This window comes from Empidonax traillii, unplaced genomic scaffold (genome assembly GCF_003031625.1).
Source record: "Empidonax traillii isolate 1590-97213 ecotype Southwest subspecies unplaced genomic scaffold, ASM303162v1 scaffold689:size842923, whole genome shotgun sequence".
Classification (NCBI taxonomy): Eukaryota; Metazoa; Chordata; class Aves; order Passeriformes; family Tyrannidae; genus Empidonax; species Empidonax traillii.
The window spans coordinates 369053-395068 of record NW_020955882.1 but is presented as its reverse complement, the minus strand read 5'-3'; the positions used below and the strand labels follow the sequence as shown (position 1 = coordinate 395068).

Below are 26016 nucleotides of genomic sequence, written 5' to 3'. Positions count from 1 at the left end.
CCCACCCTCAAACATCATTGCTGCGCTTTAGAAATCTGAATAAGTCTGCTTTTGTGCCACTGGTGGACCATCTGTGGTCTTTGAGGAGGAAATGTTTCTGTTTGCATTAAGTTGGCTGAGGACTGATGTCAGCATGGCTAATTGGGCTGGGCTCATCTTACCCTCTCTGCGGACACCTAAGTGGCCTCTCTCTGTATCTCAGAGGAGCAACTTTCTCCTCTCCCATTAACGCAGCTCTAAGTGTATTTTAAACTGGAACAGAACTGTAGCTCATATGTAAAAGGTGAACAAAAGCAGAGTTAATCTATACAGATCCTTGTGAAAAAGGCTACTGAAAATTCTTCGGAATAACTTCAGAGAACTTGTGGGTTTGGTGGTTCCTTGTTAATTTACTGTCAGGATATGTGAGTTGATTAAAATGACTTACTGATGCCAAGAAAAAAACTCCAGCTCCTCGGACAGAGCTTTCCCAGCTGTGGTAGGTTCTTGGGAAATCAGAGTTGTTGGAGGTGTCCGTGAGATTGCAACAGAAAGAGGAAAACTCCCAGGGCTGCCAAAAGATGGGGGGATGCAAAGACAGGAAGTGCAAATGGGAGTTAAAAGGGAGAAATTCAGGCAGAACTAATTCAGTATTAAGTGTGTGAGAGGTGTTGAATCGAGGGTGTCAAAGAGAAAATGGCATCAGAAGGGCCTGGAAGGATGTAGACCCTGAAAGGGAGAGGTGGGAGCTTCTGGTTTGGAGGATCCTGTTCGGCTCTTTGATCGGGTGGTCTTTGTGTTTGGCACTTTGGTTTAAGACTGAAGGCAAACGTACTTTTTTTTTTTTAGCTGGCAGTTTGTTACAGTGCAGGCTTTCTGTATCATCTGAGGAAGGAAAATTGCTGTCCTTAAAGCACTTGGGTGTGATGGAGGCTGAGCAGGAGTGTTTCCTACAGCTCGGAGGTGACCCAGTGTCGTCACAGTGGCTGCTCTGAGCACGTGTTAATGGGTTCCAGCTTAAAACAGGGGAAACCTCTTAATGGAAAACCTCAAGCAATGAACAAAATCCTCGATATCTGTGCCTTAACTTTGGGGCTGTTTGTCTGGGAGAGCTGGTGGGAGCAGTGGATGACCAGGGGGAAGGTGTTCCACTGGTGTGCTCCCACACCGCAGGGCTCGGGTGTTCCACGCAGAATAAATCCCGCCTTGTTTCTGAATATTATTCTTGCTGGCAGCGTTTCAGGGAACTTCAGAAAAGCAAATAAGGTATAAGGTTACTGACAATCTGTAAAACCAAGGACAGAAAATTTGCTTACACAGCCTGGAAAAGGACAGACTGTTCCCTCAGAGGCTGATGCTTCTGCTGTGTCCAGACTGGATCGATTGGTTGTAAACATCCATATGGGGACCTAGAAAAACTGATAAAAAACTTTGCTATCAAGGAGAATCAAATAAAGAATAAGGAAAACGTTTTGATTCCCCATTAGGCATTTTCTTTCCATTAATTTGAATCTGGAATGGACACTGTACACCAGGAGAATTGTGCAGGTTATGCTTCCTTTAGTAATTTGCCTTCTGATGATGAGCCCTTTGCCACAACCCTCATTGTTGGATGTTTCTGAGTATGTTTGATAAACATACCAATTACTGGAGGGTGAAACACAATGGTGAAGTGTCTTTCACATGTAGAAAAAGATAACTCATAGGTCTTGTGTTTCTCTGTCAAGACTATTTTGCAGATTCATGTTCTCTGTGCCTTTTCAGCCTGTGTTTTTTGGTTATCCAAAGTGCAACAGGAAACACTGATGGGTATTTTCAAAACTTGTGGCACAAACACAGAGATGTTCCTTTTCCAAAGGGTAAAGATACCAGCAAATCCAAAACTAAAGCACTGTGGAAATCCAGAATGAAGGGCATGGTCCCTGTGTCAAAAGAGGTTCTAATGATTCCTTTCCATCAAAAAAAGTGGAGAATAAAAAAGAAAAAAATCTGTTTAGCTGTCCTGTGATAGAACTCCACTTGTGACTTCTGTGGTTGCCTTTCTCTCTATTCAACCTCTGCAGTGACTTTCTAGAGCCTTTATTTTTGGCAAACCCTTCCTGAGGAGCACAGAAAGGAAAGCTGTCCTCGGGCTGACCGTCATTTTTAGTGTCCTTCTCAGAGGAGCTGATGGGTGGTCATCTCATCAAAGGTCATGTCATTTGCTCTGTTGTACAGGGCATGTGCAATCTTAAAAAGTCTGTTGTACTGAAATCAGCCTTTAATTTAATTCCCAAGTATTCTGTGTGACTTCACTGCTGAGAGTAAATGGAGTTGACGTGGGCAGTAAATGTCACTGCAGACACTCCTTGCTCTGCTGGCCTGTGAGCTGTCCGTGTAGCAGAGCTCACAGCACAATTATTTTCAAAATTACAGACACGAGACTTGGTGCACAACCTTGTACTCATCCTGTTAAACTTTAGATAGAGTTCTTACTGGAGAACTGTGGGAAACCTCAGCAACCTCCTGGAGAAACCATCACGTTATGGCTGCTCCCAAATCTGCCGCTGTGGCTCTGCCTCTCCATCCAAACTGAAAACTCAGGCTGTTGGTGCAATTTGTCTTCTACAATATGTGCCAGACTTGAGTGTTCCTTCTGTCTGGACGGGACAAAAAGCTCTTCTGTTAAAGTTCACTGCTCTTTCTGGTTTGGGTTTGGTTTCTTCAGTGTGAGAGTTTTTGCACTGTGTTATGTAACAGGAAAGGGCAGGTTGGGGGCTTGCAGAGGTTTTGGGGTTTCTCTGGTTTGGCAGCAGGAGTGCTTTGGTGCTGGGTGGCTGCACCCATGAAATCACTGGTAGAAGCCAAGCTCCTCTGGAGTCTTCACCTTGTGGTGTTTTCATGGTTGCTGTGGGGAAAGTTCAGTATTTTGTTACTTCAGTTTTTATTGATTGCTACCCAGAGCTGGCTTTTACACTCCCATGTCTTCTCCTCCTCCCTCCCCTGTCTGAGTGACCCGGCCTGACTGTGTCCTGGCGAGCAGGGTGGGGTGTCCCTCTGTACCCTATTCCCAAATTTCACACACCTTTAACAAAAAGGGGTCCAGGCTGATGGTGCTTCTGGCTTTGTGTGGCAAGACAGGCTGATGCTGCCATCGGGATGAGCTTCCAAAGGGTGCAGTGTTTTTTCTCTCCTTTCTTTGCTCTTGCAGTTTGCAATCTCTCTTTAAAAATTCCCTTGTTGAGCCAAGATTTTTTGGTGTAGTCACTGACTGTGTTTTCCTGCCTCAGTGGGAGGGCAGAGCTGTAGGTGGTTGTACCGACCAGAACTTCTATTTTCTTAACTTTCTTTCTTGCCCAGCTCTGAACTGCAGTGTGGCATTTCAGTGGGGGGTTTGGTCCTAAATATGCCTTTGTTAGGAAAGGTCAGTCACAAGGATGTGCTGGCACAGATGCAGGGACAGGCTGTGCCAGCATGTCAGATGCACTCATATTCCAATTCCAGATTATCCTTTCTTGGGAAAAAATGAAATTGTTGTGGTTTAAAGTGACGAGTAAGTAGTCTATTGCAGTGTTTATCAGAATTTCATGGATGTTTGGGGTTTTCCTGTCTGTGGCTGCTGGGGCACACAACTGGCCAGAAGATATTGCAGATGGATACATCTGCATCCCAAAGCCTCTGAGGTGGGCATAGGGGAACGTTGCTTTTTTGAACTTGCTTCCCAGTGCATGACTTTTCAAGGTATGGATGCGATTGTAATAAGAGTTTCTAAGTTCCACAAAAAAAAAAAAAAGTCATAATCATCAATAGCTAAGACAATTTTATGTCACTTCCAGCAACTTGCCTACCACATCCAGCAAGTCCTTCCTGTGCCCTCTGTCATGTTGGAACAGGAACATCCTCTCTATGTCGTGCTACTTAGTGAGAGAAAGAACAATCAGTTTGGGTAATAAAAATGACATACAAAAGACAGAAGCTGTGATTTATTTTGGGAGATGAGTAGAGTGGCAAGCAGTACTTTAAAGGTCACTTGTCTCAAATAAACCTTATCTCTCTCTCTCTCTCTCTCAAATTTAGAGAGATTTTGTGGTGTTTCCTTGCATCTAACTTGCATTAAATGTCCTTTACAAGAATATATTGCAGGGTCCAGCAGAAGTGTGGTACGTGCTCAGGTGCTTTATAGGGGATGGAGATGAAGGGGAGTGCTGGCAGGGGGAATGAAGATCAGTTGGGAATAGAGGTAGGAAGTTGGTTAGAAATACTCCTTTGGGAAGGCTGGTAGTGCTTTGAGTTGGTCTTCAGTGAGTTTTTGTGAAAGTGGCATACGAAGTATATACACAACTTGTTTATTTTGAGAGCCGTGTCCTGTTGCAGCATTAATTAGAATTGCAGAATCAGAATGGTTTGTGTTGGGAGAGACCTTGAAGCTCATCTCTTTCCAAGCCCCTGTCATAGGCAGGAACACCTTCCACTAGACCAGACAGAGCCCCACTTCTCAGTCTAGGTGTGGAAAACAGTGTTCATCACAAGAACCTTAAAATCAAAACTAAATTATAAAAGATAAACTGTATGTGGCAGTTTGTGTCTGTGTGTGTGGTGATGTCTTTGAGCCAGAACATGCTTTAATAAAACCAGTTGTTGGTATACTGAGAGCAGGCACCTTTAAAGCCCTTGTTCTGGGAAATCCCATAGATTTGGTTCTTCTCCTGGTCCTGCTCACTGTGCTCTTGGAGGAGTTTTGAAAATTTGAGAATCTGGATAGCAGGAAGCTTTGTATTATCACAGTGAGCATGGGAATCGCTCATGGGTGGAAAGATGGAAGCTGAAGTTGGAGCTGGTTGTTGGAATAGGGAGGTTATAAAGGTGGGGACAGGAGTTTGCAGCAGTGCTGGGGTAATCAATCTGTATGGGCTGATTTGTTCTGTAATTTCCTGAAACTCCTGGATTTTTCAGTTCCACTGACTCGCAGTGTCTCTGCCAGCAGTCCCACAGTGCTGCTGGACGCTGTCCCTGGGAAGGGGAGTGCTGCCCTGGCTCGGAGCGTTGCCTGCTGCAGAGGGGCTGAGCGTGAGCTGCAGGAGCAGGGCAGCATTGTCACCCTGTGCCACCCACTCTGAGCCCTGCCCCGTGGGGAAAGCCAGAGGAACCACCTCCCCCAGCACCGTGGGGAAACGTGGGTGCCTTATTTACTGTGCAGATCCCCCCGGGCTGTAGGGAGGGCAGTGTGACCGTTCCTGCCTCGTGCCTGCAGAGGTGCTGCATGGACAGTGCTGTGCTGTGTGTGGCACAGAACTGGGGGCTGTGATGTGTTCATTTGGCCCAGGATGAAAGCTCAGCTTCCCTGGGGCTGGTTTTGCTGTAGCTGGGAGGTCACGGCTCAGCTCTCCCCGTGTGCTCACAGCGAGGTACCTTTGGCCACTGGGTTGGATTTTGTCACCTGAGTGCTTTGACCTTCTTGCTGTTCTCAAAGCCTGGAAATAGATTTTTTTTCGACCTGCAGAACGTTTTCTGGTGGCTTCAAAGTGTTGTGTTTCCTTTGTGTTTGGATCAAGTTCACTATTTTATACCTCCTGCTCCAATGGGGTTTTTTATGGGAGTTTGTGAGGGTTTAGTAATCTTTTCAAACTTTCTCCTTGTCACAGGTACATGTGACCACAGATATGAATTTACAGGTTGGATATTATGTGATTTCTTTTTGGTAGTAAAAGATACACAAAGCTAGAACAAGGTAAAAATTAGGAGAGGGAGAAATACCATTGTAATCTTTCATAGCCCATAGAGTGGTTTGGTGCCAACGGGAATGTCTTGGGGAATTGCAAGGGACACAATCCCCCCTGTTCCTCATCACAGTTTGATAATAAAATTGTTACGTGTGTCAGAGGGTCCCAAGATTTTTTTCTGGTGATAGGAGGTTTGGCAAGACCCATGGTGCCACTTGTATTTTCAGAAAATGGTGAACTGATACTTGGTAAAGTGCTTCTCTTGTGTGCTCTTCAAATAATGGACATAAAAACGTGATTCCAAATCAAAAACTGCTTACCGTTTCTCTTAAGTTAATCAGTATTTATAAGGTTTTTACGAGATCAGCAACATTTGTACAATACTGTCTTTTAATTTGTAGGACTGAATGGGGCTGACACGACAGTGTGGGATCTTTAGAGAAGAAATCTTTTCATTTGATCATAGCACTTGATTCTGTTGGATTAGCTTTGGACTTTCTTCTTCATCAGAACATTTTTTAAAGGAATAGTGTATAACTTTTATAATTTATTATGGTAAAACATAGAGAATCTATGACTTCTTGATACAATGTTCTTTTCATATTATTGAGTATAAATTTAAAAAATATTAGAAATACATGTGGCAGAAAATAAACAAGCAGCTGAATTAAAGGGTTGATTTCTTGGTAGGATTCCATGCAGCTCTGAGTCTTCAAAAGCCATTGCTGATTTTTGCTTTTTTTCAGTAGAAAGGACTATGTTTGTGGACTTGAGTCATGCACTAGAATTTACATATCTGCATATGTGTGTTCACTTACAGATAGACTTACAGAATAGAGGTGCTGTTATATATAGCTGTACCAAAAATGCATCACATTCCTTCTGTGTACTCATTTTCTTAAAATTCAAAGCCCTTTGGTCTAAAAAGACCAAACCTTTTGTTTAGATTACATTACTTTTTATTCTATATTGGTGTTTTCTAAAGGTTATTCTTGAACTAAGGTGCATGAATTGAATTTATAAAGAGGAATCCTGCTTCATATTTCATTGTAGCATCAGCTAATGGTAAATACTGCAGGCTGTTTGGCCAGCATCATATATTTGTCTTCTAGGGGGATATCAGCTATAAAGAGCCCAGACCTTTGTTCTGTAGAAAGATGCATCATTTTCCATCAGTTATATGAAATATTGGGCAATCTTAGTCTAAATTAGCTTTTCCTCAAAATATACATCGAGTTACCGATTCAAATTCAGTTTGACTTTGATTCAGAAATTCAAATACAAACACATAACAGAAGGGATTTAAATAACTGTGTCTTCAAATCAGACTCATACGTCTTGTTTTCCTTTCTTCTTCCTGCCTTTCCCCAAATCCTTTCCATTTGCAGCTCCCAGCTGACCTTACCAAGATGCACCTCACCGACAATCCTCACCCTCAGGTGACACACGTGCCCTCGAGCCAGTCGGGATGCAGCATTGCCAGTGACTCTGGGAGCAGCAGCCTGTCTGATATTTATCAGGTGAGATGGCTTCTGTTTCCTGCTTTTCCTTCCTTGATGTTAAATATTCCATGAACAAGAAGGGTGGCCCCTTTATCCAAGGTTTTGGGTAAAGCCCTCTTGATGCTTCTGCCCACCCCCACGGACACACAGAAGTGCAACAAGCTGCTTGTGAAGCTCCTTTTGTTGCTTTTCACATCTTTCTGTACCACCAAGTACTCTGTGGCTTTTAGAAGTCATATTTGTTGATTTATGGGATCATTTTCTTTTCTGAAATGGAACAAATCTCATGAAATCAGCCTCGTGTTTCCAATACCTTCCTTGATTATTTGTATTTATTGCTAATAGCAGATGTTCAGTTCTGCAAACAAAAGCATGGTAATAAACCCACTTTCTGCACTAATTGACTGTGGAAATTCTAGTGTGGCTTGCTGAGAATAGAAGTTGGCTGAAATCCCGAGATAGCTTCATTTGTTTACAGATAATACACTTAATAAGTTACCTGTCTGGTGTCAAATCGCAGAGCTCGTTCCGTGGTGTTTATGTTCTGGTTGATGAGGGGGCTCAGCTTGGGTTTGTGTTGATCAGTAATTTCACAGCTTTTCCACTTCCAAGTTGCAGTCCAAGCACAGCACTGGGTGCACAGAGCTGAGGAGCACAGTGTAGGTGGAACTGGATTTCAGACACCTGTTCCCTTTCCTGAGGTGCTGGCTGGGTATTATTTCTGTACTGGAAACAGATTAGTGATATTTCTATTTACAGCGACGTATTACTTAGGGAACTTTAAAAATAAGATATTAAAGCAAAATTTCCCTTAGAACATTAGAAGTGTCCCTGTGTTTTTGTCCAATTTCATCTCTTACCTTACTACTCCTTTAGATGTGCTTGCTGCCAGCTGGGTCAGGAGTAGCTGGCATCCCTGAGAGAGCCTTTCCCACATGCTCTTGAGACTCCTTCAGTTTCTGAGATGTATCCTGATTATTCTTATCATTTTTTATTTTCTGAATCAAGAGAACTGATGTAATCAGTCAGACTCACCAGAACTAGTCTGTGTGCTGTGCCTCAGCATGTCATACATTAGGCTGCTGATGGATAGTTTCCCTGACCATGTCTGCCTGCCTGTCTACCTGAGCAGTTTGGAGAGGTTGCTTTAAGTGAAAAGCACTTAAAATATATTATTGATAATGAAGGTACCATTCTAGCCATGATATCTTGTAATGAGTGAGTATTCTGTCATGTGTGGTTAATTGCCTTTTGTCTACTCATCAGAAAACGCCAAAAGAGCATAATTGCTAAACCAATAAAAATTATATCAATAAAAGAAGTGATGGAGTAGCATATTTATGCACTGTAGCAAATAAACAAGTGGTGCAAAGTATTTTGTGCCCCAAGAAATGATTAATATATTAATGTGAAAATGACTGCAGATTTTCTATTGATTTTGAGGAGTGGGGACTTTTCAGATAGGAATTTCCTTTTCAGTGATATGAACCTGTCTGGACTTGAATCCTGAAGGAATTGTGGACAGGTCAGCACTGTCAGACTCGTGTGAGACCCTCAAAGATAATGTTACAGCCATTTATGGTCAGAGCTACAGTGTCCTTAATCCTGGAACACGGCATTGGAGCATCGAGCCTTTGATGAGCCGTGGGGGAAGATAAGATGTGCAACAGGCATGTCAGGAGTGGGGGGGTGGAACCCAACAACCCACTGAGGTGTCCCCCCCCCCCCCTTATTTTTGTAGTTAATTTTTAGTATATTGTTCTCATGTGCCTACTGTGCAAATACCAACCTGTTAACAGATGCACTTGATGTGCATTTATGTATTTTATGGGCTTTATTGCAGTAGCAGTAACAGTTAGTGTTGGGGAGTTCCCTTACTGATTGTCACACATCTCTAAGTGATAGCTTGATATTGCTTGCTGATAGATAAATAGGGTGTAATAATACCATGGCACGGTGTTTAACATTGCATTATATCGCAGTGACACATCAGTATAGACAGATTTTGGAACCACGCTGAAAAAAGAAAGTGTTTCCCCCAATATTCATCACATTATGAAGGCAGAGAATCTCTTTGATATGCAATAAACCTACATTTTGAGTGTAATGTATTGGCTCAGTAATTGAAAGCTTTTTTGGTACAACAAAATACAGCTTTTCATGAAGTATTTGGGAAATGATGCTTTGCTGTTGCAGTCAGTTTTGTCTCTATTGCATGCCAAGCTCTCCAGTAATATCATTAATGTCACTAATGTTCTGAATAATTTTGATTAATGTAGCCTTGAAATGACCTTTTGTATGAATGGTATCTTAACATTAATTTTTACAGCAAGTAGTGCAAACGTCATTCCAGAATAGGAAAATAGGATTAGAGTGGTAGAACCAAAGAATGATGCAGTATTTTATTTGGAAAGACTTTCTGTTCATCTTTGTACACTGCATTCATTGATAGTGTTGAAATGAGGTTGCACTGGTTCCAGCTGCATCTCAGCCCAGGATAAAGCCCATTTCCAGTTGATCAGGAAATGATGAACATGAAGGTGAGATCAGCAGAAGGGGATTCCTGCCTGTAAGCACTGCTATGGGCACACGGTGTTAAACCCTGAGTTAGCTGCAAAAAGTGATGCAAATAAATTTATGAAGGGATTTTTCTCTTCTGAGTTTTTATTCCTTTTTTTTTTTCATTCAACCCCTTTCTGCTCTTCTCTTAATGACCAACCAGTTTGGTTCTCTTTTTTCTGACCTGTTCAGTTCTGTCAGTGAAAGATTCTCCTTCCTTTTCAGCTTTTTCCAAATCCTTCATTTGTCACTTTGGCAATATGTGCTCTTTGTAGGCAGCCACATTATTGCCCAGCAGTGACCTCCAGTTGTGGTTAAGGCTTTGCTACTAAAATGGATAATATATAAAATAATACATAATATATATATATAAAATATAAAGGATGTGTATCTTGGTAGATTCTCCTGCACTGCGGACCTGATCCTGGAAATCCACATTTGTGTGAAATGTGAGGATTGCAGCTTCTGGTTTCATTTTGTAAATCAGTTGTTCAGAATGTTTCTGTTAAGAGTGATTTTGGTATTTGATAATGGAAACAGCTGGAGCATCGTGCTTGGGAAGAGCAGCTACTTCCTCAGATGGCTTTATGAGCAAAACCCTTCCTGTTCCTTCCAGCTCTGCCTGACCTGCCAACCTTCTGTCAACCCTCTGCACGTCATCTTTGAAGCACAGTTGGAGGACCATCTCCTATTTCATAGCGATCAAGTCATAACTTATTTATCAAGAAAGGAGATTTGTTTATTTTCCTATATAGGATACACCAAATTCTGCGGAACCCGTAACCTCAGTTTTTCTACCTTAGCTTGAGATTATCAAAGTGGGGAGTGGTGCTGTTGTCTGCCTTATTCAACCTGGAGCAGTCGATGTAAATTGTGACTGTTTAGATGAAGAAATGCTAGAAAAGTCCTTGTATGAAACACTGTACCGATCATGTGCTGCTGAGACTCTCCAAGCACAATTTGCGCTTGGGCTTAATTCCAAAACTGTTAATGTGAGCTACAGAAGCCAGTAAAGTGATGTAATGTAAAACAGATTTAACCCTCTCTACGTTGTTACCTTCCTCTGAAAGAAAGGTTTCTGCTAAACCCTTTAGGCTTTAGTTAATAGGTTTGTTGGCTAATTGTTAAAACAGGGACAAGCTCCGCAGTCCAAGCTTACACCTAACCCCCCCGGTATGTTCTGGTTTAGTGCACCGAGGCAGTGCTGCTCCTCTGTGCAGGTGCTGGGGCTCACACCTTGCTGCACCCTGGCAGTGCTTCAAGTGGGCTTATTCAGCAGACTTTTTACCTCTCCTGTAGTGACAGGACACAGGGCAGTGGTTTTAAACTGAAAAAGAGTAGATTTGTCTTGGATACAGGGAAGAATTTCCTCCCTGTGAGGGTGTTGAGACACTGGTCCAGGTTGCCCAGGAAAGCTGTGCTGCCCCATCACAGTGTTCAAATTCCTCCTCTGTTTTGGAGGTTTAGTGAACATGCAGAGTATTTGATGCCTCGGACAGTTCAGTGTTTTTGTAGAATCTCAAGGATTTAAAGTGAAAGTGAGCGTTGTAAATGTGCTCATTTAAAAACAAACTCCTGTTTTCTGCAAGTTTCTGTACAATTGCCTTATACTTCGCAGTGACACATCTTGTTGCTCAGATTTTTGAATTTAAAGAGAAAAATGATTTGCATGCTGGCTTAAACTTCAAAAAGAGTGGTTGAGCAACTACTCTGTAGAAACTGAGAATTTGAAACTTCTTTTTTTTTTTCCCCCTTCCATCTGTTTGGAAATTTATTTTCATGCAGTTACATCATTTAAACTTTACAGAAGGAATTAGTGCAAACGATTCCTGTGTGATTCTGCTTTTGGTTGCATTTATTGTGTTCTCTTTGACTGTTGCCTCGTGTGTCTGCTCAGTCTGTGTTGCCATCTATTGCTGGCAGTAGAAATGTATCTACAGGCATTGGGTAACCGCTTAAACTTCGTTATTATTTTGTGATTAATACAGACTCCACTTAGGAAAAACCAATTTTACGTGAATTCACAAGAAATAGTAAATACTATAAAATGAGAACCAGTGACTGTAGATTTCAGCAGGATGTGTTTTTTTCAGTGTTCAGAAGGGGAGCTACTGCAGCTTCCAGTTTGACTTGTTGGTCACAGAATTTATTTTTTATTCTATTAGCTACCTCAGACCATAAATCTTTAGACTGAAGACACTGAACTCTTTGTCTGATTGGTGTTTTCTTTGCAGGCCACAGAAAGTGAGATGGGAGATGTCGATTTAACGGGTCTTCCAGAAGCACCTGTAGACTCTGAAGATGAGGAAGAGGAGGAGGATGAAGACATTGACAGAACTTCTGATCCACTTCTGGGCCGAGATGTTGTCCGAGAGTGCCTTGAGAAGGAGCCTGCAGATAAAACTGATGATGACATTGGTGAGCAGAAGAAACAAAGTTTACATAAAACTACATCATACGATATCTGTGAGAGAAGCATATCTGAACACTGTTTAATGACTTAATTTTCAGTGTATACCTTAATAATGGAGTGATGCCTTCCAGTGATCATTTTGCACTAGTGATACTTTTAATTGAATGATTTCTCTTCTTACTGTCTGGGAGAGCATTTGTTCTGAAAAACGAAATATTTTAACCAACAGTCTTTGAGATGCTTAAGATATGAAGTATTACAGTCATTGTGTGTGTTGATGTAATGGGACAGGCAGCAAGGTAGTTCTGATTGCCTCAATTGTTGAATTAGTTACTAAATAGCAAAGAGAACATGCTATTACTGAATATAGGTATACTTAGCTGTAAACTGCAGAACAGTTAAAATGAAGATTATTTACTGCAGCATTTAACTAGAAATTGGCATTAACTACAATAGCAAAACTTGCTTTCTGCTCTACTCCAGATTGCCTCTCTGAACACTGGAAAATCATTTCATGCTCCTGTCAAGCTTATAATTACTGTACCTAAGGGTATTTTTACTTTTTCTAGATGTTTGAAGCTGAAGTGCTTCTCCTCTTAGCTAGCCTGCTGCCCTGAGAGTCAATCAGAGCCCCAGCAAGGCTGCAGAGCCGAGTTCTGGCTGTGGGTGACAAAGTGACACTGGGCTCATTTAGCCACAGGCACTGATGGGTTCTGTAACCCCCCTGAGCAGTTGTCTCGTGAATGTAGCTGAGGTTTGACAGAGCTGGGGGGGGTGAGGTGTCTGAGGAACCCTGGGCCCTGCAGTCATCACACCAGTGTTCTCTCTGTCCAACAGAGCAATTATTGGAATTCATGCACCAACTCCCTGCCTTTGCAAACATGACCATGTCTGTGAGAAGAGAGCTGTGCTCAGTGATGATCTTTGAAGTGGTGGAGCAAGCAGGAGCCATCATCCTTGAGGATGGCCAAGAGGTAAGTCAGGGCTCACAGCACAGTGTGGGTGCCACAGGGGGCTTACCAAGGGCACTGAGGCTGAAGGGCTGGAACTGTTTCCCATCTCCACACCTCTCCCACACCTGGAAGTTAGACCCTGACCCCATAGCCAAAATCCCCAAACCTCTGTCCGTCCCTTCAGCAGATTCTGCCTCTGTGTTGGTTCCCTGCCCGTGGAGGGACTTGGAATGAGATGTTCTTTAAGGTTCCTTCCAAACCAAACCATTCTGTGATGGTTACTGTCTTGTTCAAGTCTTTAACTCTACCAAGTATAGGCATTAAAGAGCATTCAGTATGTTGTTATCAGGTAAATGCCAACTTATTTCAAAGATGATTTGGGGCTTAGAAAAAAAGCATAATTTCCATGGAGAAAAAACCCTCTTCTTATAATGTAGTTTTTTTTAAATACTAACACAGAGGGGTATCTTTGCCCAATAAAGTCTAAATTAGGAGCAGTTTCCATGCAGATGTTCAGGTTAGACTGTGGTCAGGCTCCCAGCATAGGTGCCCTGAATCATTATCTTGAGATCTTTCCCTCTGCTTGGATCAAGCCCTCAGGAATGGCATTCTCTGTTCATCCCTCCAAGAGGACAAGGTAGACTCATCTCTGGAAGTGACCAAATGGGTGCCCAGGGGAAGAGTGCTCACTCTCACTAAATGATGTAAATATATCGTAGCAATTAGCCCACGGATTAAAAAAGCAATCTCTTCATCAGCATTCCTCCCTGTGGAATTAGTTCTGAAATGAATGAAGCATTCTTGTTGCAGTCCTCTCCACTGCTGCCTTACACTGTACCGTTTCAGTGAATGAAATGTTGCAGAGCCGTGGTGACAACAAACTGGAGACTGCAGGAATGAGCCTGTCTGAGATAAGAGCTTAGGAAAGTTGGTGAATTAGCTTCACTTGTTTGTTTTTTTGCTCTTTTTCTTCCTCTAGCTCGATTCTTGGTATGTCATTTTAAATGGCACAGTGGAAATCACCTATCCTGATGGGAAGAGTGAGAGTCTCTGTATGGGAAATAGTTTTGGGATTACTCCCTCTCTGGACAAGCAGTACATGAATGGAGTGGTCAGAACCAAAGTAGATGATTGCCAGGTGAGATTGCAATTCTGTACAACTACCTTGTATTTTTAAGCATCTAAAAGAAAGCAGACTACTTTTATCCGTAGATACGGTGGGGTAGATGAAAAAGCTGGATATAAACCAAGAGCCCAGCTGCATTCTGGGCTGCATGGAAGGAAGTGTGAGGATTCTCCCCCTCAGCTCTGCCCTGCCTGGAGTGCTGGCTCCAGCTCTGAGCTCCTCAGCACGAGCACAGGGACCTGTTAGAGCAGGTCCACAGGAGACCACAGAGATGCTCAGAGGGCTGGAGCATCCCTGCTGTGAGCCAGGCTGGGAGAGCTGGGGTTGTTCAGCCTGGAGAAGAGCAGGCATTCATGGTTTAGGTGTTAATTCACAGTCTCTTGTTGTTTGGGGACAGTTTGTGTGTATAGCCCAGCAAGACTACTGGAGGATTCTGAACCATGTGGAAAAAAACACTCATAAAGTGGAGGAAGAAGGAGAAATTGTGATGGTAAAGGAGCACAGGGAGCTGGATCGCAGTGGAACCAGGAAAGGCCACATAGTTATCAAGGTGAATTTTCTTTCTCTGCTTTCCATTGATCTATTACACTTTTATTTATTAGTAAATAAATACAAAATATCTGGGCTGAGAGACTCAGGAAGATTTCATTTTAAACATGGTGGTATGTTTTCCCGAGTTTGCCATAATTGAACTTTGTAAAGGGATTATACTGTTCACCTGGGTTTATGCTGAAATACTCTCTAGGGAGGGGTAGGGATGAGAGACACCAGTTATTTTTTGCATTTACTTTTTTAAGGCAACACCCGAGCGACTCATCATGCACTTAATAGAAGAACATTCTATTGTGGATCCCACCTACATCGAAGATTTCCTTCTAACATACAGAACGTTTCTAACAAGCCCCTTGGAAGTTGGAAATAAACTCTTGGAATGGTTCACAGTGGACAGCCTCAGGGATAAGGTTGGTTGGAGTCTTAAGAGATCAGTGTGTTTCTGGTGAAAATGCATTCAAATGGATTCCTTTTTGTGTTGTGATAAACCAGGATTATGCTTCAGTTATTTTATACTAAATATTTTAAAGCAAAGTGGTTTTCACTTATATCAAGAAAGGATTCTCCAGGGTGTTGTGTGTGATGGTGTACTATCCAAAATCAGGTGTGACGCTGCTTCTCTTCTGCAGAGTGATAAATACTGTTTTCTGTTTAATATGAAGAGGTAAATGCCTGTCTCTGAAATCCTTTTTCACCAGGAATTTAAGGGAATTGTGTTTAGGTTATCCTGGACATTCTGGTTGTCTTTTTATGACAGCACTGTGCTTGTTTTCCATAATTCCTACTGCAGAGCTTCCCAGTGTTTTGAGCACACTTTGTCTGAGCAGCTTTTTACAAACTCTGGGCTTCAAATAAACTGTGCTCGAGACAAGTGCAGTTGGTAAAAATGCTTCCAGAAATAGAACCAGGTTCAGCTCTTTGTAACCCTGTGCACACACGTGAAAAATGTGGATAGTCTGCAACTTGTATCGTGCCAACGTGTGGAAAATTATGGCAGTAAAATTCTTAACCAGGGGTTTTATGTGTTGTAGTTTTGAGCTAAAGGAAACCTAGCAGTAATCTGTCATGTGTTATTCTGCCATGTCCAGGTATTCTCCTTTGTTTATTGATCAGAGCTGATAGAAGAGTCATAGATACCCTTGTGTGTATGTGTATATACATATATATTCACACACACAATTTATTTGGTTTTTACAGGTTACCAGAGTGGTCTTACTGTGGGTGAACAATCATTTTAATGACTTTGAAGGAGATCCTGCCATGACTCGATTCCTGGAAGAATTTGAAAAGAACTTGGAAGACACGGTAGGAGCCCAAAAGAAAGACTGTCACATTCTCTAATGCCATATTTCGATTTTCCAGTGTTACCAGTGCCCAACACAGTGGTCTAGAACTGTAACAGTTACAGGTGGCTTTTAACATGGACATATTTGTTCTTAAATATATGTATTTAGATATAAAAGCCATCTAAAGGAATACCTATGGCACTCATTTGTGGGTTTCTGCATTTCTACAAAAGAGGACAAGGTTTGTTTAGTAAGATCCTAATACATGGCATCAAAAATCCATTTCCTGCCACTTGGGGTGTTTTTCATAACTGTTTCTCCATTTCTGATAGAAACATTGCGCTGCATTTTGTGTCTTGTGTTACAGAAAATGAAAGGCCACCTCAGATTGTTGAATATTGCCTGTGCTGCCAAGGCAAAATGGAGACAAATCACGCTGCAAAAACCTTCCCGAGACTCACCCCTGTTCTTCAGCCTCCTGGGAGGCAGCGACAAGGGCTTTGGTATTTTTGTAGAGACTGTGGAGATGGGCAGTAAAGCAGCAGAGGCTGGACTCAAGCGTGGTGATCAGGTATAAGCAGTAATGTTAATTTAAATATTCTGGTTCAGCCCACTCTGGTGTTCTCAGCAAAAAGGTTGTGCAAGTGGCAATGCCACAGCTCAGCTTCCATTTATATCTGTTACACTTCTGATTCTAAATTCCTGATTAATTGCAAGAATGTCATGTTATCTTAAAAGATAAATTTATTTCAAGCATTTGTCAGGTAGAAATGGAGGTACTGTCTTATTTAGAGGATATAACTTCACTGACATGATGAAAATAGTTATTTTACAAGGAATGCTTTGATTCTGAGACTGCTGTAAAGATCATATGAGAACTTCTGGAAAGTCCTTACTCTGCCTGTATTATCACCTTTGTGTTTGTAAGTCTGTCAAACAGATGCTCTTATTTCTTCTTAAAGATAATGGAAGTAAATGGACAGAACTTTGAGAACATCACCTTTGTGAAAGCTCTGGAAATCTTAAGGAACAACACACATCTCTCCATTACTGTAAAAACAAACATTTTTGGTGAGTAGACTTTATATATGATATATTCCTTGTGTATGTGAAGGAGGAGCTCCACTCTTTCTGGCTCCAGGAGTGCAGTAGGATTCCACCTTCCTTTCCAGCTTGCTCTGGGAGTGAGAAGTTGTGCACAAGTCCCCTCGTTGTGCCTCTGCTTGCTTGGATGAGTCCTCGTGTGCCAAAGGCTGCACGTTGAGGGGCACAGAGCCAGCACAGACAGCTCTTCACTCCCCGAGAAACCCTCCAGGAGTGTTTAAGCTCCTTTGCTGTCCCCCCGTGCTGTGTGGCTGAAACAGAGCCAAGGGAGCTGGACCAAAATATTTTTGCCAAGAAACGGCAAAGATGTAAAACTGGGATTTTGTGCAAGTTTTTATAAAGGCTGGAAGAACGAGAGGATAAATTGCTTTTATGTCTAAAACTGAAAAGGGGATATAAAAAGTGGTGTGGCATATAAATGTTGGCTTTTAATTGTCGTCATGAATATAAACACATAAGTACCTCTTTAAAGTCTCAGTCAGATCATCTGTTCTCTTTCCATAATCCTGTTCAGAATAACCAGAGCTACAGAAAGAGTGAGACTGTGCACAGAGTAACTCCTTCCCTCGTGGTTGCATCCGAGACCTTCTGATAATTTCCTTTTCTTATTTTCCTCTCTCAGTTACCTGCCCTTGCTCACTATTGATTTTCTTTTCTATTATTATTCAGTGTTTATCCCTGCCTGGGTAAAAAGTTCCAAGCCCTCAGCAGTTGCTTATTAACATAATTCAAAAACAGCAGAAACCTACCACCAATGGTCCAGACTAATGTAAAAGGACATGAAATGAGGGGTCAGTGTAACTGAGACAGTGAGAGGTTGTTCATTTGTATTATAAATGTAAGCAACACACATCTGCAAACGGGTTCTGTTCTCTCCCTACTGGCTGATAGAATTTCAAGGTGATTTCTCTGATAGATTTGAATGAATTCATGTCTTGAAGCTTTTTTCAACAGAGATACTTATTATCCTGACTTTTTAATTTAAATGCTAAGTGCCTGGTGCTGGAATTGAGCAAATCCTGTTGTTACATTCAAATGTAGACCGGGAAAACTTTTAATTTTTTATTATATAATAGAATTATGCAATTTAACTGGACTTTCTGTGCAGAAAGCCATGGTTTCCTTGCTCATAGGGACAGTCTGAGTAATTTATTGTGTACAGTTCTGCATTCTTCCAGTATCACCATGTTTTCAACAGAAAATACTGACTTTCTGACTTGAGTGATCTCAAAGGATTTTTAAAAGATCTTTACAGAAATAATTGGTATTGAAAAACCCATTTGAACATCTTTTTACCTTATATATGTGGAAAGAAAGAGGAAGAGCATAAACACTATCATTTCTGTGGAACCATATCTTTGGGACTGTCAGTGTGGGTAATAGACTGGCTTAGCTCGTTGATGAATGCAGTAGGAAATTTGATGCAGCTTCTGTTCAGTAGTGTTAGTAAAAGCAAACAAAGGCAGTTTGGGAAGATCTCAGTCTGTGCTGCAGTTATTCCTGAGGAAGCATCTGCCCTCCATTGCCAAAAAGAGGCAAACAAAAAAGCTAATAAATGCATAGTGCTGATTGCCCTGAATCCTTTATTTATCAGTCTGGGATGTGGAAAGCAAAAGGTTTGAGGGGGAAAGAAGAATTCACTGTGAGGTTTTGAGTGTGCAAAGGTAACTCACAATGATTGTGTCTTCTCTTACAGTGTTTAAGGAGCTGCTCTGCAGGATAGGACAAGAGAAGAATGGAATTCCACATATTCCAAAAATTGCAGAAAAGAAAAACAACCGTTATTCCATCCCAGATATGCCTGGAGATGTGGAACAGATGTTCCCCCGGGAAAAAGGAAACAAGAAAATGAAAGCAAACACTGTATCTGGTGGCAGAAACAGAATCAGGAAAATTTTAGACAAGACCCGGTTCAGCATCTTGCCTCCCAAACTGTTCAGGTGTGTCAGACTCCTCTGCCAGAAAGTCATTGTTCCTTAGGAGGTTGTGATGTTTCAATCATATTATGATTTGGGTTGGAAGGGACCCTAAAGTCCATCCCACTGCACCCCCTGCCATGGGCAGGGACACCTCCCACTATCCCAGGTTGCTCCAAGCCCCATCCAACCTGGCCTTGGACACTGCCAGGGCTGGGGCAGCCACAGCTTCTCTGGGCAACCTGTGCCAGGGCCTGCCCACCCTCACAGGGCAATTCTTCCTAATATCAAATCCAGACCTCCCCTCCTTCAGCTAAGGCCACTAAGAGATACTGATTGTTTTTTAAAAAATCGTGTAATCTGCCCCGTAAATACAGAACAAGAGCAAAATATCTTTTCTCTCCCCCGAACGACTTCAAATCTCTTTGCACTCTGTCCTTGTTTCGAAACCCTGTCTGCAGGGTGTAGTTGAAGAGCTGAACAGCATTGTTCCCCTGAGTTTCATTCCTCCCAAGGTGAGTGGCAGGGGGTGAGTGCACAGGAGTGAGGCAGGGCTGTTTTGCAGTGACGGCAGCGTGAGCCAGTCGCAGGACGACAGCATCGTGGGGACAAGGCAGTGCCGCCACAGCCTGGCCATCATGCCCATCCCAGGGACACTCTCCTCCAGCAGCCCCGACCTGCTCCAACCCACAACCAGCATCCTGGACTTCTCCAATCCCTCAGGTAAAACAGCAGCATGAGCTTGGTTTGTACAGGGTGATTAACGAGGCAGTATCGGACGGGAATTACGGAGTGCAGTTACCTGTCTTGTCTTGTCTGGCCCCCTAACAGGGCCAGACTGGAGGTCTGCTGGAAATCCACACTGCCTGAACCTCCCTTACACGCTCTTTTTTTTGTGTGACACTTACTTCTTTACACAAAGACGTGTATTTTGCCACTTTTGAGCTTCACTGACTCACTGGAGTAAACCTGCTCTGCTGGAAGCAGATTGTCCTTGTCCGCACCTTTCTCTTTTGCCATCTCTCCTCAGTACCTGTCCTGGTGCTTTGGCTTGGCCATCCCCCATCTTCTAGTATACATTTCAAGCAGTATTGTGGATAGAATAGGACTGCTGTTCTGCCAAGACAGTGATGTTGATGTTTTGTGTTTTACAAACATTGTATATATTCAGTTGTATGTCTGAAAACCTTACAAATGTTTTGAGATGTGTGGTGTGGGCTTTTGTTGCTGTTGGAATCCAGTTTGTGGGGTGGCTGCAGGAGGTATTTGTTGTGATATGCAGCTGCCTGTAAACATGTCAAGTCAGAATCCTTTTTCCCTATTTCAAGTGTAAGTTCTGTGCATAATTACATAGTCTGTAAGGTGCCTTGTGGCTGTGAGTTATGTTTATGCAAACTTGCAGATTGCCCCTTTAAGAGGGATGCACCCAAATATATCCTATCAGGTCATAAATATCCATAGCAGAAAAGTTTCCTTTTTGCTGCAGTTCCAGGTTCTTGCTGTCTGATAACTAGTTCATCTTGGAATCAGTCACAGAATCACAGGCTGGTTTGGGATGGAAGGACCTTTAAAGGACATGTGGTCCAACCTCCCTGCCATGGACAGGGACTTGTCTACCTGGATCACTTGCCTTTACTTCAGGTTTACTACAACAAATATGCTACCATGTTTAAAGAGCAGAGAAAACCAAACTAGTTCTGACAGTGTACACTTGATAAGTTTTGTAAACATCTGAATCATGATTTGGTGTTGACACAGTTTTCTTCTTTCTCTCCTGCCTGCAGCTGTTGGGTTTTACTGTAAGTATCCTGATGTACAGCATCCTTTAGACCTTAATATTGCATGGCTTGCCTGAAAACTTACCACTACCAGACATTGCATTGACACAGCTGTTACTGTAGGGCATCCCATAGCCCTGTGCCCTCTAAGCTTCCTCAAATAAAACAAATCCCTTCTCACACAGGCACAGGCTGAGACCTGCATCTTATTCCCCTTTCTGCCACTGAAACCCTGGATGACCTTTGGCAGTTTCTTTGCTTCTCTGTGGCCTTGCTTTGCAGGAATGAAGTTGCTTACATCTCTTTTATAGAACTGAAGTTTCAGGTGATAACGTGGTTTGAGATTTAGTTTGTTCTTCTGTTGGACTCCGTAACTAAAACTCTGTGCATGCGAACTGGAAATGTGCTTTGTATTGTCAACACAAGCTGAACAATGCATAAAAGTTCATTTGATTTAATAATGTTTAGCTGCTTAAAAGCAAAGACTGAAGACAAACATGTGCCTGTAATTTATGTTTCCTTCCCCTGTCACATGTTGCATAGTTTTGGTTACACAGTGCCTTTTTTTTATTTTACTTTTCCCCCTCAAATTAAACTTCAGATTTCAGTCTTACACCTTGAGTGTGTTCTGATTTTTAGGTATGTTAATACCTAAGTATAGATGTTTCCCTTTTCTGTTGATTTATTGTGATTTTTAGGAGTGAAAGCACTTCCCTGATTATCCAGTATGTCATTTGCACCACTTTCACTCTGAAATAAGGACATAATACTTATTTATCCCTTTTATTGCCCCTATTCATGTATATATTGAGCTTTTCAAATTCAGCTTGTCCCTAACTACTAATGAGAATGTCCCGGTCATATGATAACCCTAATAATGGAACTGTTACAGGAATTAGCTTTCAGTCAAATTCTTTTTCAAAACCCTGTTTTCTCCCATCTTCAAATTTATTTACAACTGATATTGAGCCTCTCTTTTTTCCAGTGGGTGGAAACTTTTGATGCTGAACCGCAGTTTACCGTCTTAACTTTTTGCCCTGAAATTCCCACTATTTGTCCCCATGACACTATTAAGCCCTGACACAAGAAAAAGTTATCCCAAGGTCACTGCCCCCAAATATCTTGGTTTTTTTCCTTAAACAGTGCATTTTGATAGAGGAAAATTAATATGAAGTTAAATCTTCAGACTTTATGGAGGAGGAAAACTAGCTTTCCCTGTGCTTGGAATTAGTGCCTGTTTTGACTCTGGACATTTTATTTCCAATCAGTTTTATTTGGAAAATCAAGTTTTCTGTAATAACTAATGGAGCAAATTATTTGCAATCATCAAGCTGTGGATTAAACGCATGTTTCTGTAGATAGTTATTTCCTGCTCTAGGCAGCCTCTGATAAAGCTGTTCTCTAATGCATTTATAGTACATAAAATGTGCTATAAATAAGTACACCAGCCAAGGAATTAACTGCTGGCAGCAGCTTAGTTCCTTCAGGGGGAGAGAGCGAGTGTGAAAGCTCGCAGCTAGTTTTGGGAGCAACCAAAACCTCCTTTCCTCATCACATCCTCCCACCCCAAGCCCATCCATCCGTGCTTGATGGCTTCTCATGCCTGGGAAAGGTGCCCTGGCACGTGTGTGGACCTGGCTCTCACAAACACACAAGGGCCAGAGAAGGAATGATGCTGCCAAAGTTTCTGAGACCCGCTGGGAAGGGCAGTGCACAGCTCAGGGACATTCTGGATGTCTTGTACTTTGCTTGTGGCCATGGGATGGTAAAGGAATGGAGTTGTGGAAAAACAGCGATGAATTTTCTTCTCTCAAAGTTGAAGGAAGAAACAAAATATTTTAATATTTTTCAAGTCCAGCGTGGCTCTTGTCTCCCAGCAGCTGGTTTTTGTTTTGTTCTCTGGCTGTCAAATGAGGCAGTCGTAGAGTCACAGAATGGTTTGGGTTGGAAGGGACCTTGTAGCCCATCCAGTTCCAATCTCCTGCCATGGGCAGGGACACCTTCCACCAGCCCAGGTTGCTCAGAGCCCCATCCAGCCTGGCCTGGGACACTTCCAGGGATGAGGAGTCCACAGCCTCTCTGGGCATTCTGTGCCAGGGCCTCCCCACCCTCACAGGGAAGAACTTCTCCCCAGTATCCAACCTAACTAAACCTACCCTTCATCTTAAGGCAATTCCCCCTTGTCCTGTCCCCACATGCCCTTGTGAGAAGCCTCTCTCCAAGCCATGAGTCTTCCCAAGGGAAAAGCGACTCCACACACCGAAGGTGTTAACTCTTCTTTCAGATATCCCGGATCAGGTGATCAGAGTTTTCAAAGCAGATCAGCAGAGCTGTTACATCATCATCAGCAAAGACACCACAGCCAAGGAGGTGGTGAGCCACGCTGTCCACGAGTTCAACCTGACCGGAGCCCCGGACACCTACTCGCTGTGCGAGGTGTCCGTCAGCCCCGAGGGCGTCATCAAACAGCGGCGCCTCCCGGACCAGTTCTCCAAGCTGGCCGACAGGATCCAGCTCAATGGACGGTAAATGCACCCTTGCTTTGCTCTGCTTTGGGTTGCCTTTTAGGATTGAACGTCAGGGAATCGTAGAGGTTGGAAAAAAGACCCCCAGGATCGTCACGCCCAACGTCAGGGAGGGATGTTTTAATTAAAGTGCACAGGTGTCTGTTAGAAGGACAAGCAAGCAAATGCCAATAAATGACACTTTCCTCTTGTGTCACCTTCCTCTTCTGCTGCCAAAAGCCCTCCCCAAATTCTACAGCCAGCTCGCTTGATGACAGCTAAATTTAGCAGATCAGCATAACATACATGGTGGTTTACACTTGGAGAAAAAATTTATATTTGTTCTGACACTTCCCACATGTACTTGAGGATTAAAGCATACAATTAATTCTTTTCTCAGTGCCGTGTTGCAGTGAACTGATACTAACCTGAGATAAATTCTTCCATTTTTATGTAAACTGTTCTGAATCTTTCTGAAACGTTAAGTACTTTGGTTTTATCTGATGACCTGATCCAGACCAGAAGAAAGTTTATTGAAGTGAAAAATTCTGTAGTTGTCTTTGCTAGGCAACAAGAGGGGATTTACGAGTAATAAACTTTTGTGTATCTGAAAGTGATCTGCTCGGGACTGTGGAAATGAATTTTCCAGATACATTTCCATTTCCTGAATACTCCGTGCCTCATGTAAATATTACTATGCCACAGTAAATTTATGGAAGAAAACCACACTGAATTTGTGTAAGAAACGGAGAAACACATTAACAGGAGATTTCTCGGGACTAGTGTGTGTTTAAAATGTTATTTTCACCGCTGAATTTACAAATGGAAGAGTAACTGACCTTTTTCTGAAGGTGAACACTACAGCATATTACAGAGTACAGCATAAAATGATAACAGAGAGGTAGATTAAAACAGCTTTTGAAATGTTTGTTTACTTCAGTAATGATGTTGTTTTCTGTTAACTGAAGTACAAGGTTATCCTGTCCCTTCTTGTCTCTGAAATGCCCACGTTGATTGGTACGGTTCGGCATCCTCGTGCTCACAGACCCTCTGAAGGGCATCTCTAATGCGCTGCTGTCACTCCATTATCCTTCAGGTATTATCTGAAGAACAATATGGAGACAGAGACCTTATGCTCAGACGAGGACGCCCAGGAGCTCCTCCGGGAGAGCCAGATCTCGCTGCTGCAGCTGAGCACCATCGAGGTGGCCACCCAGCTGTCCATGCGGGACTTCGAGCTGTTCCGCAACATCGAGCCCACCGAGTACATCGACGACCTCTACAAGCTGGACTCCAAAACGGGGAACGCTCACCTGAAACAGTTCGAGGACGTCATCAATCAGGAGACCTTCTGGGTTGCCATGGAAATTTTAGCGGAGCCCAACCAGCTCAAGAGAATGAAGATCATTAAGCATTTCATTAAGATCGCTCTCCACTGTCGAGAATGCAAGAACTTCAATTCCATGTTCGCGGTGATAAGGTAAAATACTTCTCATTTTTCAGCTCTGATTGGTGCTGTCAGAGGCAATTCTGGTAATCTAAACGGAAAGGGAAGGGATAGCAACATCCTGGGCACATTACAGGTGGGTCTGGGTGGTTTTCCAGAGCCAGCCTGGTCCCAGGTGGGTAGTCACCACAGCAGTTCAGTCCCATCATGGCGCTGGATGTGCCAGTCTCTATTTTACCTGTTACCTCACAGGGAAAGAGAAGACTGGGACAAAGCACTGTTTGATTGATGAACCTCAGAAACCTGCCTGAGCACTGTGTCATTGTCCGTGATTTTGGCTCCCAATTTCCCTTCTCTTTGTCAGTCGTCGTTACTTTTTCGGTGTGCACCGAGTCGTATCTGTGATGATGAGATTACTTTATTTCTTCCTTCCATTGTAAGGACTTCCTCAAATCAGTCTTGTTTTGGCTTCATTTTCCTTTTCATTCTTTCCTGTCATCTGCCTGCTTCTCTATTTTATTTTTTCCCCTCTTCAATTGCACATTTAGACTTTCTCTTCTGATTTATCCTGAATGCTGCTACTTTAACAGCATGAGTTCAGCATTTCCTTTATTTGCAATTATCTTACGCCCAGCCTTTACTTTAGGGGAAAAAAAAGGCTCTGTGATTCATCAGACAAAGATCTGGATTTGTGCTGTATCCCAGCACCATTGTTGGAAATGCCATTTTAAAATATTTTCTTCCATGTCTAACTAGTTTATCAAAGAGTGTTGTCTTCTGGTTAGTCACACATTAAAGAATTGATGAATTTCCTTCAAGGGGACTGGGCAGCAATTGGGGCTGGGGCTGCTCATTACATGGTGAATACACACGTGGATACTGAATCTAATTTTTATATTCTGCTCCCAATTTCTCATGGTTTATTGTAGGTGGAGAAATGACTCTTCCTGCTTCTCATTAAGTCTAATCAGGCCATGACTGAAGTGGACTTCGGTCAAAAAAAATAAAAAATAGTCAAATAAATTAGTTTCTGTTTTACCCTTATTTCCAGAGGAATATGTTTTTGTTAGCATATGGCACAGGGGTTGTCTTTCTTGCCTTGTCCTGCACAGCAATTTGATGCCATATGTCTCCTGAAATAGGAAGATAACCATCCTAATCTAGCATGGAAAAGAGGAGCTGTGGGCTGGCATATGTT

General features: G+C 42.5%; 1 protein-coding gene across 7 annotated transcripts in view; it reads left to right on the top strand.

Annotated features, from left to right (window-relative positions):
* RAPGEF6 (Rap guanine nucleotide exchange factor 6) overlaps positions 1-26016 on the top strand; it is a 113626-nt gene that overhangs the window by 62682 nt on the left and 24928 nt on the right. For 3 of the 7 annotated variants that reach the window (XR_003573033.1, XM_027899800.1, XM_027899798.1), the window contains exons 7-20: positions 7067-7198; positions 11974-12157; positions 12990-13126; positions 14085-14243; positions 14629-14781; positions 15029-15193; positions 15981-16088; positions 16437-16640; positions 17032-17140; positions 18870-19113; positions 19655-19812; positions 20874-20888; positions 23152-23392; positions 24468-24851. Coding sequence is in view for 5 of the 7 variants with exons in the window: in XM_027899800.1 (XP_027755601.1) it covers positions 7067-7198; positions 11974-12157; positions 12990-13126; positions 14085-14243; positions 14629-14781; positions 15029-15193; positions 15981-16088; positions 16437-16640; positions 17032-17140; positions 18870-19113; positions 19655-19812; positions 20874-20888; positions 23152-23392; positions 24468-24851 (2393 nt within the window). In the remaining 2 variants the exon portion in view is untranslated. Of the gene's footprint in view, positions 1-7066; positions 7199-11973; positions 12158-12989; positions 13127-14084; positions 14244-14628; positions 14782-15028; positions 15194-15980; positions 16089-16436; positions 16641-17031; positions 17141-18869; positions 19114-19654; positions 19813-20873; positions 20889-23151; positions 23397-24467; positions 24852-26016 lie in introns of those variants that run through there. The other 4 variants (XR_003573034.1, XM_027899801.1, XM_027899799.1 and 1 more) reach the window with 2 other exon arrangements.